Raw genomic sequence first — 14,262 nt, 5'->3', positions numbered from 1 at the left:
TTCGAAAACAAGCATAACATATAGAACAAATCAACACGCAATACTGAACGATAATTTTCGAGTATCTGCAAAGTATAAGAGAGTAAATCGACGGTTTCCCCTCCTGGAAAAATACTTTTTCAACTTTGCAATATTTTCTGCAAAAGGCAGTTTTTTCAAATCATATTACGAAATTCATCCAAATGAAGCATCCCACGGATGTATTGTAGTCACCACTATATGCTGATGTAGTTTTTAAACAAGAGTGCTTCCCCGATTCAGCTGGGGAATGCATTTTCTCCTCAGTGGGCGGATTTTTTACTGGGGGTGGTACAAGCACGTGGATGTTTTCTTGCCAATGACTGGATTACGGTAATTGGGCCTTAATCTATTTGAACCTACCTTAAATATCCACTTGTATTTCCCTCCGAGGGACCGATCCAGAGCAGCGGAGGAAACGCGGTTAACCTCTTGGAGAGCAATGGTCCAGGGCAAACTGTTATTCGTCAACAGTTCTAGGTTTGGCAAGTTGTTCCAGAAACCATGGTGAGGCAGAAATTGACCTCCAGTGGAAGCGTAGGAGTTGGAAAGGAAGCAGGAGTATTGCTTGATTCCGAATCCGTTGCAGGTAGGGCGATGATGTCTCAGATGTGTTGCGCTGATCGATGGGGAGGAGAGCGCTTCTTTGGGAGTCCATTTAGGTGTCGTCAAAAGCGCTCAACAGAGCGCTGTGATGGGTGGGGGAGTCTTAATTGGTCGGGCCAAGGTGGCGTTTGGGTCCGTAAGTGGGACCATTAGGGAGAGCTGGACAAAGTTGAGGAAAATGCTGGTAGTGATAGGTCTTACCATCTGGGTTGTAATGCCGGGGTAGCCTGGAACGCTGTGTCTGTTGGGACTTATGACCCGGATCTGGGGCTCGAAATATCGACTCTCTCGCAAGTGCATCACCATCAATGGATCAATCAATAAGCAAAAACTGCCGCTATGAAACGAACAGATCGAGCCACCGTAGACATGTTCTGTCAAAACAACACGAATAGAAATATGCGTATACAGTACCGCCGCTGTTTTGATGCGGTGAGTGCAAAATGAGTTACCTTGATTGATCCATTGGACCGTCATCTCTACTGGGCATCAAACTTCTGGGCGTTACTTTTGATACGCATCTGGCCTTCCGCAATCATTTCAGACCGATCTAGAACTACTGTGAGACGAGAATAAACATCCAGAAAAATATCAATCGCCGGAAGTGATGAACTCTTTATTATAAGACAAATCACTCCATTTAAGGTGGTTATACAACAAAGCCACAAATCGGCCATCTTGGAAACCACGTGCTTTTTCTAGTGATTTTTCAAGAGCACGAATTGAGAGAACCACAACGTCCATGGAGATGAAACATCCGTAGATCGTTTGCTTACTTATGCTTAACAATCGACTTTAATTTCAGCAGTGTACGAAAATTATTACGCTAGATTTGAACTTTTCATAATAGGAGTAGAAACCGTGTGGTGAATTTGAATTCCACCACTTGGCTGTAATTGTGATTGTATAATCACCTTAAGTATTTAAAGAAAAGTCGCCAGCGCACTGGAAGTGATTGCTTGAACGTTGTCAGTGCAGTAGGCAAGAAACACTTTCCCAGGATAGCCGGTCTCGGAACGGTCTTAAAATATACCTCACATTTAACAAAATACACCTCATCAAAAGCCCAGGCCAACTCAAACCTCCAGCTCTTTTCAGTGACAGAGCAGCAAATAATTGCGCAGCATTAAAAATTCCGTTTGGCTGGGTCCAAGACGTACACTAGAGTAGGAAGTGGAGTTTAAATTTGGAGTTTAAATTTGGTCAGTTTTGATTTACATTACAGTCACGAATAAGCAAAACACACTAACTAAACCAACTTGTTATAGCAATCGGAAATGTTCAACAGAATGCGACAACAATTAATAAATAGAATTACCCAGTCAACATTTTGGTACCTATAACTCTTGATATAGGTTATTATATAAGAACTAACTAAATCGTATATAATGCACAGAATGGCTATATACGTACCAAAGTGGAGGCGATATAGGTACATACGAGTTTTATTTCACGATTTTTCCCGACATCATACGAACAGTATTACGATTAAACATTAAAATATAAAAAATAAAAAAAAATCTTACCAGCACCAAGTCTCGAACATGCGATCTTTGGATCTGCAGGCGGATACTCTACCACGGCACCATAGTGCACATCTAAAAGTGAGTCGGATTTTCGTGCAACATAAACTACACAATTTATATCCTTACAACTGCTTGAAACTTCTGCAAGTCACTTGGACTGAGGTGGTTTCGATTGTATTACGATTCACGTAGACATTCATTCGCACTGATATAGGATATTACAAGGAATATAAGTCATTATGAGTTTTTGTTTACACAATTACGATTGATTTCCACTATGGTAAAAATGATCGTTTATGATACGTTCAATACAACATTTGTCGACAATAAACTGATAAAGTTTGATATGCAGTGCGATTTAGATTTTTAATGGACCCAAATGCGTCTTTATTTGCTGTTTGTTATACGATATGTGGTTTACTGGGTAGTTGTCACACCGAATGATACAAAAATATAACGCAAAAAATGTTCATTTTGAACTCCCTCCCCCCTAGTATGAATTATTTGGAAGCTTTGTAAGCACCGTCACACTTCTGGCAACCCCGTTTCTCCTCCAACCGTTACCTAATTTATGGATGATTCCTAAGTAAGATATCTACTGAAAGTCCTTATCGTTAATTTCAATATCATTACAGGTTTAAAAGCGATAATAAGACAATTACCAGGACCTGCAATTTGAGACTGAAAAAAAATCAACGGTTTTTCATTCAACATCTATAAAAATCAGTGTATGTACGTAACGACCAGTGTTGGGAAAAACTCAAAATCTCAAAACTCATAAACGATTCAAATCACTCGTGAGTTGAAACGCACCCAACTCAGCACCTATAAAATCATTACTAACGACGACGATTAGAAATATTCGATTATGATAATAATACTAAGAAAAATTATGACAGGTCAATCCGATCAACAAAAAATATTGACAACTGTAATGGATGAGTATTTATGAGTACTTCTGTATTACTTCATTTTCATAACCGTAACGACTTGCCTATGCCATGTTTGCTACAAACAGGACAAATTTCGGACAGTTGTAGTCAATCAAAGTTAACCGTCGGCTAGAATCACAGCGAATGTATTTCTCCATTCCTTCAACCTACATATTTTCAATCTCAATGTATTTCATAAAACAACGCAAAATTGTTGGTCCTTCTTCAGCGCCACACGCTCGTTTGTGGCGTCGTCGGTTTGTCATAAATAAAATTAAAATTTAACATTACACACTAGGGTAGTCTCCTTACTTAGCTACATATCGGAACACAAAACGTACGATGCATCCCTCGAACAGGTATTTGGGTAGATAGATGGAAATAAGTTAAAGTCAAACAGTGAAATTTGAGCAACAATTCAATGTGCGGGGTTGTGCGCATAACCTAAGGCAATTCGAACAGTTTTCGAACCGTTCGAATACGTTAGTAGCAAAGATAGAGGGCAAAACGCGTTAGAAGCACGTTTTTAGCTATAGGGAACAAGTAAAGCTCAGAAAATTTCTTCGTGATGTGTGCTGCAACCGAAAGCCCAGCCAGCCAAGAGAGAAGAAAGAGAGCGAAACAAGTTCCTCGCTTGAGCGATCGTTGAAATCGCCCAAAAGCAAAGCAAAGAGTATTTTCAAAGAGCTTTCGCGCATCGAAAGCTTTCACCGCAGCGGCGACGTCGGCAAGCAATGCACCGCAAAGCTGTCGCGCGTGGTGAGTTTCAATAAATTAATAAGCTAGAAGAGGTGAAAGATGGTTGGTGCAGGTGGCGGCATATCAGATCGGTATCCTCATGGGTCGGCCTTGGCTTGTGTGCACAACCGGCGTCCAACTGTTCATGGAGGATCCCATGATGGGCCCATTGCCGTTGATATTCAGACCGATACGGTCAATTTGTTCCGGAAGTTCCGGCGCTTCTTGCTCCTCGAAGAAGTCGATGATGGGATGGTAGTTGTAGTTGATCCGCTGGTGACCGTTGGTTGTGGCAGCGGTGGTAGTGGTTGTGGGAGGCGATGTCACCGGGATGATGGAGGTCGGTTTTACCGGCTGTTGTTTGGGTCGTTGTTGGTAATGTGGGGTTTTCTCTTTTTTGTGCACTGGAGTTTGTGGGGGCTGAGTGGTGGTGTATCGTTTCCGCTGTTTCTCGGTAGCTTGCGTTGGTGGAAGCCGATCCTGTTTGTTGGGAGGCAGTACTTGGACTTGGTTGATTCGGATGTCCGTTTCGGCGATATTTTGGTCGACATTGATTTGCTTGCGTAAGGGTAGTCGGTTCCGGCTGGGTTGGATTTGAGCCGTTCGCTTGAGGGAGTTATCGCTGGTGAAATGTGGACCTCGTTTGAAAGGAGTGTAGTGGCTGACATCGTTTGGTGGTGGGCTGAGGTAAGTGTCAAGAATTGGTGGTGGCATGTAGTGCGCCAAATTCTGCTTTTTAGGAAGCATCAGCTTGGGGCGCTCGAAGCGGCTCTTGGAAAACTGATGTGGCGGGGGACTTGGTGGGATCAGAATTCCGTTATCGTATTTTGGCGGTTTCATTCGCTGGAACCCATTGGCAAAGTGGTATGCGATGTTGCCCTCCACGTTTTCTGGTTCATCGTTGTTGTCGAATTTGAGCGTACTGTACTGCGTGTTCCGAATGACGTTGCTGGCAGCGATGTTGGGGTCCTCGTAGGAATCGCTCTTAGTGTCGTACTCGTTTGTAGCAGCTGCTCCGTTGAATGGAGGGAAAGTTTCCCTATATCCGTCAATGTGGCAAGAGCAGCAAGTTGGCACCTTGAAAATGTCGACGTGAAGACCTCGAGCCGTATCCCAACTGAGAAGACGGTGATAGTTGTAAATTTGAACGCAACGGGAACGGAAGTTGTCTGTCAAATAGGTGCAGCTGTCCTGGGGTGTCCTGAGGAGAATAAAGAAACGAATAAAGTTGGGGGTTTTGACTAGATTTTTTGTTATAATTTTGACCAGCGGTTCTCAACCTGGGGTACATGTACCCCTGGGGGTACCTTCGCTGGCCCTAGGGGGTACCTCGGACAAAAATGCGTAATGGCGGACGTATTACAATTCCAATCAAAACTCATTGATATAGTTTTTATAAATGTTTTCAAAAATTTATATTGTACATAATATGCAATGCGATCAATAAATCCCAATTGAATTCTGCCTTCCACAACCAGCACAATGTATAAAGGGCTGCGGAACAAAAGATCGAACGAGCAAAACGTCGAATGAACAAAATGATTTTTTTTTCACTAATGCTCGGTTGCTTCGTTGCAAGAGGATGAGAAGCATCCTTCTACGCATCTCGGAAGCCTTCTTCCAAGCAGCTTGAAGGCCTTCTTACAAGATGCTCGGAAGCCTCCTGGGCACTTCAGAAGCCTCCTTTCAAGTAATTAGGTTGCCTCCTTTCAAGAGGCTCGTAAGCCTTCTTTTAAGAGGCTCGGAAGCCTCCTTTTAAGAGGCATGGAAACCTCCTTTCAAGAGATGAAGTAGCCTCCTTTACGGAAGCTCGGAAGCCTTTTTCAAAAGGCTCCGAAGCCTCCTTTCAAGTGGCTGAGAAGCATCTTTCCAAGAAGTTCGGAAGCCTATTTTCAAGAGGATCGGAAGCTTTCTTTCAAGAGGCTCAAAAATCTCTTTTAAGAGGCCCAAAAGCCTCCTTTCAAGAGGCTCGGAATCCTCCTTTTCAAGAAGCTCAAGAGACTTCTTTTCTAGAGGCTTAAAAGCCTCCTTTTCTAGAGGCTCAAAAGCCTCCTTTCAAGAGGCTCGGAAGCCTCCTTTCAATATCTTTTCAAGAGGCTCGGAAGTCTCTTTTGAAGAGGCTCAGAAGCCTACTTTCAAGAGGCTCAGAAGTCTTCTTTCAAGAGGCTCAAAAACCTCCTTCCAGGCTCAGAAGCCTCCTTCCAAGAGGCTCGGAAGGTTCCTTTCAAGAGGCTCGGAAGCCTCAATTCAAGAGGCTCAAAAGCATCCTTTCAAGAGGCTCAAAAGCCTCCTTCTAAGAGGCTCGGAAGCGTCATTTCAAGAGGCTCGGAAGATTCCTTTCAAGAGGCTCGGAAGCCTTCTTTCAAGAGGCTCGGAAGCCTTACATGAGGCTCGGAAATCTCCTTTCAAGAGGTTCAAAATCCTCTTTTTCTAGAGGCTCGGAAGCCTCCTTTCAAGAGGTTCAAAAATCCCTTTCGAGAGACTCAAAAGCATCCTTTCAAGAGGCTCAAAAGCCTCCCTCTAAAAGGCTCAAAATCCTCTTTTCAAGAGGCTCTTATCAAGAGGCTCGGAAAACTCCTTTAAACATCCTTTTAAGAGGCTGTGAAGCCTTCTTCCAAAAGGCTCGGAAGCCTTCTTTCAAAAGGCTCGGAAGCCTTCTTTCAAAAGGCTCGGAAGCCTTCTTTCAAAAGGCTCGGAAGCCTTCTTTCAAAAGGCTCGGAAGCCTTCTTTCAAAAGGCTCGGAAGCCTTCTTTCAAAAGGCTCGGAAGCCTTCTTTCAAAAGGCTCGGAAGCCTTCTTTCAAAAGGCTCGGAAGCCTTCTTTCAAAAGGCTCGGAAGCCTTCTTTCAAAAGGCTCGGAAGCTTTCTTTCAAAAGGCTCGGAAGCCTTCTTTCAAGATCCTTTCAAGAGGCTCAAAAACCTCCTTCCAGGCTCAAAAGCCTCCTTACAAAAGGCTCGGAAGGCTTTTTTCAAGAGGGTAGAAAGCCACATTTCAAGAGACTTAAAAGCATCCTTTCAAGAGGCTCAAAAGCCTCCTTCTAAGAGGCTCAGAAGCCTCCTCCTTTCAAGAGGCTGGGAAGGCTCCTTTCGAGAGGCTCGGAAGCATTTTTTCAAGAGGCACGGAAGCCCCCATTCAAGAGGCTCAGAATCCTTCTTTCAAAAGGCTCAGAAGCCTTCTTTCAAAGGGCTCGGAAGCCTTCTTTCAAAAGGCTCGGAAGCCTTCTTTCAAGAGGCTCGGAAGCCTTTTTTCAAGAGGTTTAGAAGTCTCCTTTCAAGATCCTTTCAAGAGGCTCAAAAACAACCTTCCAGGCTCAGAAGCCTCATTTCAATAGGCTAAAAAGCCTCCTTACAAAAGACTCGGAAGGCTTTTTTCAAGAGGGTAGGAAGCCACATTTCAAGAGACTTAAAAGCATCCTTTCACGAGGCTCAAAAGCCTCCTTCTAAGAGGCTGAGAAGCCTCCTCCTTTCAAGAAGCTGGGAAGGCTCCTTTCGAGAGGTTCGAAAACCTTCTTTCAAGAGGCTTGGAAGCGTCGTTTTAAGCTGCAAAGGAAGCCTCCGTTTCAGTGGCTCAAAAACCGCCTTCAAGAGGCTCGGAAGCCTCTCTACAAGAGGCTCAGAAGCCTCTAATGAAGAGGCGAGGAAGTCTACTTCAAAGGGATTCAAAAGCTTAAAGGAGCTTCCCTTCAAAGGGCTCGGTATTATTTTTTCAAAGGGATTGGAAGCCTAATTTTGAGAGGGGGTACCTCAATTAATGCAAAAGTTCCAAGGGGTACCTCTCAAGAAAAAGGTTGAGAACCGCTGATTTTGACTATTAATTGGAAAGTGGCATATTGTCGACCAACGTCATATGATGGAAAATCGACCTTTAGTTCCCTTGTAGCCAGTAGTTGATATAATCTTTTCCTAATAACTAGTGAACATGATGCATCGTACCTAGGAAATCGGGGTGTGTTGTAATAAGTTGTAAACAAACATTTCCTAACACTTTCTCTACACCCCAGTGTTTGTATACGTTCGCCAGTTAAACTTATTAAAATGCCTTGTCCAAACTGTAAAACTTTTGTCAAACATTGAAGTTCCGCTTTTCAACAGTGGATCGTTACCCGTTCCCTTAAATATTTCCGGTAGGTGGAAAAAACCCTCCAAAGGAACTACAAATTATAATTCACTTACGTGCACTTCTCCAATCGAAGCGTTTGCGTGTGCTCTCCGGTGTTGACGATGTACTTCCACTCCCCGGTAGCGGACCGAGCCTTCTGCGGTCGTGCATAACGGATGATGCTCGGACACATACCACCACCCGATTTAGATGGATCGTCGGAACGTTTTCTAAAAATAGTTTAAGACCGAATTAACTAATTTGCGTCAATAAAAAATATAATTCTACAAAATGTTCTCACGTTAGTTTAGTATTGATTCCTGCCTCAATGTCCTCCGGTTCGAAGGCATTTTTGTCGAGCTCGTTGCTCTTGTCGATGTACTCCGCCAACAACGCTCCCATAGCCCGCCGGTGTCGACTAATGCTGGTCATGATTTGTGGCCTGCGGAAAATCAATGCAAATGAATAGAAAATTATGTAAAAATCTTTTGAGTCAAATGTCATCAGTGAAATTTTCAGTAGGACCTTTCTTGTTGTCGCAGACCTTACCGCAGATCTTATTTTTTTATTATTTCTGCGAGGTTTCTATGCCAAGTTACATTTTTTTTATGTATTTGTATATCATGAGGCTAAACGATGGTACTTTTATGCCCAGGGTAGTCGAAACAATTTTCAACCCGAAAATTTCCTACACCGAACCGGGAATCGAACCCAGCCACCTTCAGTATGGTATTGCTTATCACGGAGCTTACCGCACGGCTAAGAAAGGCCCCGTCAAGCTATCTATTAACCAGCCTGTTTCAGTAATTACTACACGTACGATAATTCAACATATATCTATAGGGAAAGTTCTCGAAGCACTTTTGTTATTTCGCCGGGTGCATCACGCAATATCAGTTTTAATTAAGATGTCGGTCATCAACGCAGTGCAACCCAGTGCAGCGAGTACTTACATGATCAAATGGAAAATTGAACAATTTAGGATTACAACACTGAGATCAGTCACAGCCGCACCGATGTAAAGGGTCGAACACAATGCTGCGTCATCGCAGACTTCAACTTCATCGCATATGGATCCGGCCATATGCGATGAAGTTGAAGTCTGCGATGACGCAGCATTGTGTTCGCCCCATAAGTCTTGAAACATTATCTAAATTAGTTGGGTGAAGCAAGTAGTTCGATGGGCGCATCCTCTCCATGCGTCAAGCAGATCAATCAAAGTGATTTTATCTCGCACAGCGCATCGCCGTTTTGAAAACGGAAATAATAATGCCTCTCTGGCTAGGCACACTGCACCACACCGACGGATGATGTTAGGCATTTTAGTTTATTACAGTTTAAATATGCACAATGGAGATTCCAGAGAGCAAAATCAAATATTTTAAATTCAGAGCACTGAAAAGTGCTGAAGCAATTCGATGCTGATGCTTAAGATAGGTACTTGTTCAAGGCTACATTGCTTTTCAGTTCAGTTCTCTAGGTATTTTATTTATAAGTTCTTCAGTTCCTTTTATTTTTTAGAGATAGCGCAAGGATCATTGTTATTGAAAACGCAGCCCGAATGCGGATGTCAAATGCACTGGCTGCGTTCGACGGTTGGTACTAGTGGACCAACGTACATCAATTCAAAATTTTACACAAGATTTTCAATAAAATTTGTTCTAGGCAAGGGGCAAGTAACTCTAAACTTTGCGATAATATTACTCATTGTCTTGCAATAGTATTTCGTGATATTTCTAGTATCCATGATTTTCGTCAAACAAAGAATCGATTGCTAGTTCGGTTGTCATGGCGATTGTCAGTTAGTTGATGAAACACTGCTCCCCCGTATTGGAAAACACCTGGGGTCGTATAGTGCATCTCGACTCGAAACGAGCAAACCATGCAAACTGTCATACGAATGAGTTATCGAAAGGAGATGATGTCCACCTTCTACAGATCCTAGAAAACTTTCAAATCGCATTTCATAATTCTAATGTCCTCAAACCAGAACGTGGGCCCTAAAGTTTGCCCAAAAAATTGATAGTAATAAAAATAGTTGTTCAGTGATTTTTAAAGAATTTAAAGGAGACTGGAATCATGTGTTACCTAAAGCTGAGTGGACTGTATCGATTCAATATGATGTAAAGGAGGTGTGGTGATCACTTTGTGTATTACACAGAAGATTACTTGTAGTAGTGCGTCGTTTCTTCCGCGGCTTAGCAACGTCTCAATCACCTGACGACGGCTGACGTCACAAAGTTTGTTACTAAATTTTCTTCTGTTTCCCCTCCAAGCGTTGCGCAGTGCACCGTCGTGTCTAAGGGTAACCAGCGTTTTGTTATTGTTATCCCATCAATAACAGGAAAAAATGTTCCGCGGTGAGGGTAATTCATTCTGTTTCAAATAACTTTTGATCTTTTTTTCAGGATGTCCTCGACAACATTAAACATTCAACATACCAAGGATAATGAGCATTACTTGATTTACATGCTTCAAAATTGGAACCAGAATATAGGACTATGCTGTAAGAAATAATATGAAATTATGTATTAGTGTAGTCTGGAAAATATATGTATGCTCACGGAAGATGGCCGGAATGCTTAATTAATGTTGAAAACCTAATACTTTCAACAAGAAATTGTTCTGATTTGAAGTGCGTATACTGATCTTACCGTTGATGCTAGTATTTAATTTCTTTAAATGATATTTTCGTTTTGTTAGCGGCAAAAAGACGTTAAAGATTAGGTATTTAGACTATGGTTGAATAATTAAATGAAACCGTATGACGTCACAGACATTCCCCTCAAATTGTGTTTACGTTTACAGCTTACTAACACTACTAAGCGCCGAGTTCCTCCACACCTTTCTTTTAGCATATTGGTATCGATTGGGTGGCGTGGTGTTTTATGCTTTCCCAACCAGGGCTCTTCGATCAATTTACCGTAGATACGACGTAGTTTTTCGCTAGTATTTTCTGGATACTGTCGAAAGTTTAGAGTTAGTTGCCCCTTGGTTCTAGGCTAAATATCTGTTATATGTGGTTATTCTGTTTTTCGGTTCTTTATTTCTTCGGTGTTTGAGTACTACTATTTCGTCAATTATTCAGTTCTTTTAGTTCTTCAGTTTTTTAGTTTTTCACTTCTTCAGCTCTTCAACTTTTCAGTTTCAGATTTAATGATTAGTTATTTTAGAGCGTCTTAGGGGAAATGCTACACGGTTAAAAGACTATTATTCTTCCTTTTACTTCCACTATTCACTTTTTATGTATCAACAAACAGATACGTATTTCGTTTCCTACTTGGAAATTTCTTCAGTGTCGATAACAAACACTGAAGAAGTTTCCAAGTAGGAAACGAAATACGTATCTGTTTGTTGATACATAAAAAGTGAATAGTGGATGTAAATGGAAGAATAATAGTCTTTTAACCTTCAGATTTAAGTTTTTTTTAGTTTTCAAGTTTCAAGTTCTGCAGTTTTTTATTTCTTCAGTTTTTCAGTACTTCAGCTCTAAATTTTTTTCAAATTAAAATTTTTATTTGCTCTTTCGATCTTTGACTCTTCAATTATTCGATTCTCCAATTCATCAAATCTCCTGTTTTCCACTTCTTCAGTTCTTTATTTCTGCGACCTTAGTTCTTCATTTCTTCAGTTTTTCAGTTTTTCAACTATGTTAGTTCAGTTGCTCTTCAGTTCTTTTTTTTTCAGACCTTCATTTCTTTAGTTCTTTAGTTATTTTGTTCTTCAGAACTTCAATTCTTCGGTCCTTCGAATATGCATTCCTTTAGTTCCTCAAGTTATTTGAATCTTCGTTTCTCGAGTTCTTTTGCTCTTCACTTCTTCCATTTTTTAGCTCTTCAGTTAAATAAATTTTCAGTTCAGCCTTTCTTCTGCTATTCGTTTTATCTGTTCTTCAGCTTTTCAATTCTTTAGTTTTTCAGTTCTTTAGTACGTCAGTTCATTAATTCTTCAGGTTTTCAGTTTTTCAGTCCTCAGTTCTTAAGCTTCTTTTTTCTTCCATTTTTCAGTTCTTAATTTCCTAAACTTTTCTCTTCTTCAGATCTCCGTTTCTTCAGAACTTCAATTGTTCAGATCTTCTGTTCTTCAGTTATTCAATTCTAAAGATCAACAATTCCTCACTACTCACTTCCCACTCCTATTGAGACGTCTCACTTGTCACTCCTCATTTATCACTTCTCGCTTTAAAAAGTGAGAAGTGCGAAGTCCGTAGTGAGAAGTGAGAATTGAGACTCCTACTCCTAATTTCTCACCTATTCGGCCGAATGTCCCTTTCCAAATCCAATCCAAATCCAATCCAAATCAATCCAGTCCAATCAAATCCAATCCAAATCAATCCAAATCAATCCAAATCCAATCAAATCAATCCAAATCTAATCCAAATCAATCCAAATCAATCCAATCAATCCAAATCAATCCAAATCAATCCAAATCAATCCAAATCAATCAAATCAATCCAAATCAATCAAATCCAAATCCAGTCAATCAAGTCAATCCAAATCGGTCCAGGTCAGTCCAGTCGGTCAGATCCAGTCCAGGTCAGTCAGATCCAGTCCAGATCAGTCAGTCCAAGTCCAGGTCAGTCAAGATCAGTCCAGATCCAGTCAGGTCCAGTCCAGGTCAGTCCAAGTCCAGTCAGTCAGTCCAGATCCAGTCCAAATCAATCCAAATCAATCAGATCCAGTCAAATCAGTCGGAGTCCAGATCCAGTAAATCCAGTCCAGATCCAGTCAAATTCAGGCCAGATCCGTTCTGGAGTCCGTTCCAAAGTCAGATCCAGATCCAGTCCAGATCCAGGTCAGTCCAGGTCAGTCCAGGTCGATCCAGTCAGTCCAGGTCCAGTCCAGAGTCAGTCCAGGTCAGTCCAGTCCAGTCCAGGTCCAGTCCAGGTCAGTCAGGTCAGTCAGGTCAGTCCAGTCCAGTCCAGTCAGGTCAGTCAGATCCAGTCCAAGTCAGTCAGATCCAGTCGATCCAGTCCAGTCCAGTCCAGTCAGGTCCAGTCCAGATCCAGTCCAGATCAGGTCCAGGTCAGGTCAGTCCAGTCAGTCCAGTCAGTCAGATCAGTCCAGATCCAGTCCAGGTCAGTCAGATCCAGTCCAGGTCAGTCCAAGTCCAAGTCCAGTCAGGTCCAGGTCAGTCAGATCAGTCAGGTCAGTCAGGTCAGTCCAGGTCCAGTCCAGATCCAGTCCAGGTCAGTCAGATCAGTCCAGGTCAGTCCAAGATCAGTCCAAGATCTGATCTGGAGTCAGTCCAGGTCAGATCAGTCAGTCAGGAGATCCAGTCCAGGTCGTCAGTCAGATCCAGTCCAAGTCAGTCCAGATCCAGTCCAGATCCAGTCCAGATCCAGTCCAGATCAGTCAGGTCCAGTCCAGGTCAGTCCAGATCCAGTCCAGGTCAGTCCAGTCAGTCCAGGTCAGATCCAGTCAGGTCAGGTCCAGGTCAGTCCAGAGTCAGTCCAGATCCAGTCAGTCAGATCCAGTCCAGATCCAGTCAGGTCCAGGTCAGTCGAGTCAGTCCAGTCCAGGTCAGTCCAGATCGGTCAGATCCAGTCCAAGTCAGTCCAGATCGATCCAGGTCAAGGTCAGGTCAGTCAGGTCCAGTCCAGATCCAGTCCAGTCCAGTCCAGGTCAGTCAGGTCCAGGTCGATCCAGTCGGTCAGGTCAGGTCCAGTCCAGATCCAGTCCAGATCCAGTCAGGTCAGTCCAGATCCAGTCCAGGTCAGTCCAGATCAGTCCAGATCCAGTCCAGATCAGTCCAGGTCAGTCCAGATCCAGTCCAGTCCAGTCCAGATCAGGTCAAGTCAGATCCAGTCAGGTCAGTCCAGTCGGTCCAGATCCAGTCCAAGGTCCAGTCCAGGTCCAGTCCAAATCCAGTCAGTCAGGTCGGTCCAAGGTCAGTCCAGATCGGTCAGATCCAGTCAGGTCAGTCCAGTCCAGTCCAGATCGATCCAGGTCAGTCCAGGTCAGTCCAGGTCCAGATCCAGTCCAGATCAGTCCAGATCCAGTCCAGATCCAGTCCAGGTCAGTCAGGTCAGTCCAGATCCAGTTCAGGTACGGTCAGTCCAGATCAGTCCAGGTCCAGTCAGGTCAGTCAGGTCAGTCAGGAGTCCAGTCAAGATCCAGTCCAGATCCAGTCAGGTCAGTCCAGGTCAGTCAGGTCAGTCCAGGTCAGGTCAGTCAGATCGGGTCAGATCCAGTCAGATCCAGTCCAGAGTCAGTCCAGATCCAGTCCAGGTCAGTCAGGTCGGTCCAGATCAGTCCAGGTCAGTCCAGGTCCAGTCCAGGTCCAGTCCAGGTCAGTCCAGGTCGGTCAGTCCAGTCAGGTCCAGTCCAGATCCAGTCCAGGTCA

The 14,262-nt window shown here is 43.1% G+C and overlaps 1 protein-coding gene across 2 annotated transcripts in view; it reads right to left on the bottom strand.

The window, feature by feature from the left end:
* Window positions 1–3,212: 3,212 nt before the first annotated feature.
* The window catches only part of LOC134218538 (neurotrophin 1), an 80,427-nt gene continuing 69,377 nt past the window's right edge, over window positions 3,213–14,262 (bottom strand). For both annotated transcript variants that reach the window (XM_062697666.1, XM_062697667.1), the window contains exons 4-6: window positions 8,219–8,359; window positions 7,992–8,147; window positions 3,213–5,021 (exon numbers count right to left, since the gene is read on the bottom strand). In XM_062697666.1, coding sequence (XP_062553650.1) covers window positions 3,905–5,021; window positions 7,992–8,147; window positions 8,219–8,359 — 1,414 coding nt within the window. In that variant the 3' untranslated portion in view covers window positions 3,213–3,904. The remainder of the gene's footprint in view (window positions 5,022–7,991; window positions 8,148–8,218; window positions 8,360–14,262) is intronic.

The sequence above is a fragment of the Armigeres subalbatus genome, chromosome 2 (assembly GCF_024139115.2).
Source record: "Armigeres subalbatus isolate Guangzhou_Male chromosome 2, GZ_Asu_2, whole genome shotgun sequence".
In the NCBI taxonomy this organism is placed as follows: Eukaryota; Metazoa; Arthropoda; class Insecta; order Diptera; family Culicidae; genus Armigeres; species Armigeres subalbatus.
The sequence above is the reverse complement of the archived record's forward strand: the minus strand, read 5'-3'. Positions and strand labels throughout refer to the sequence as shown.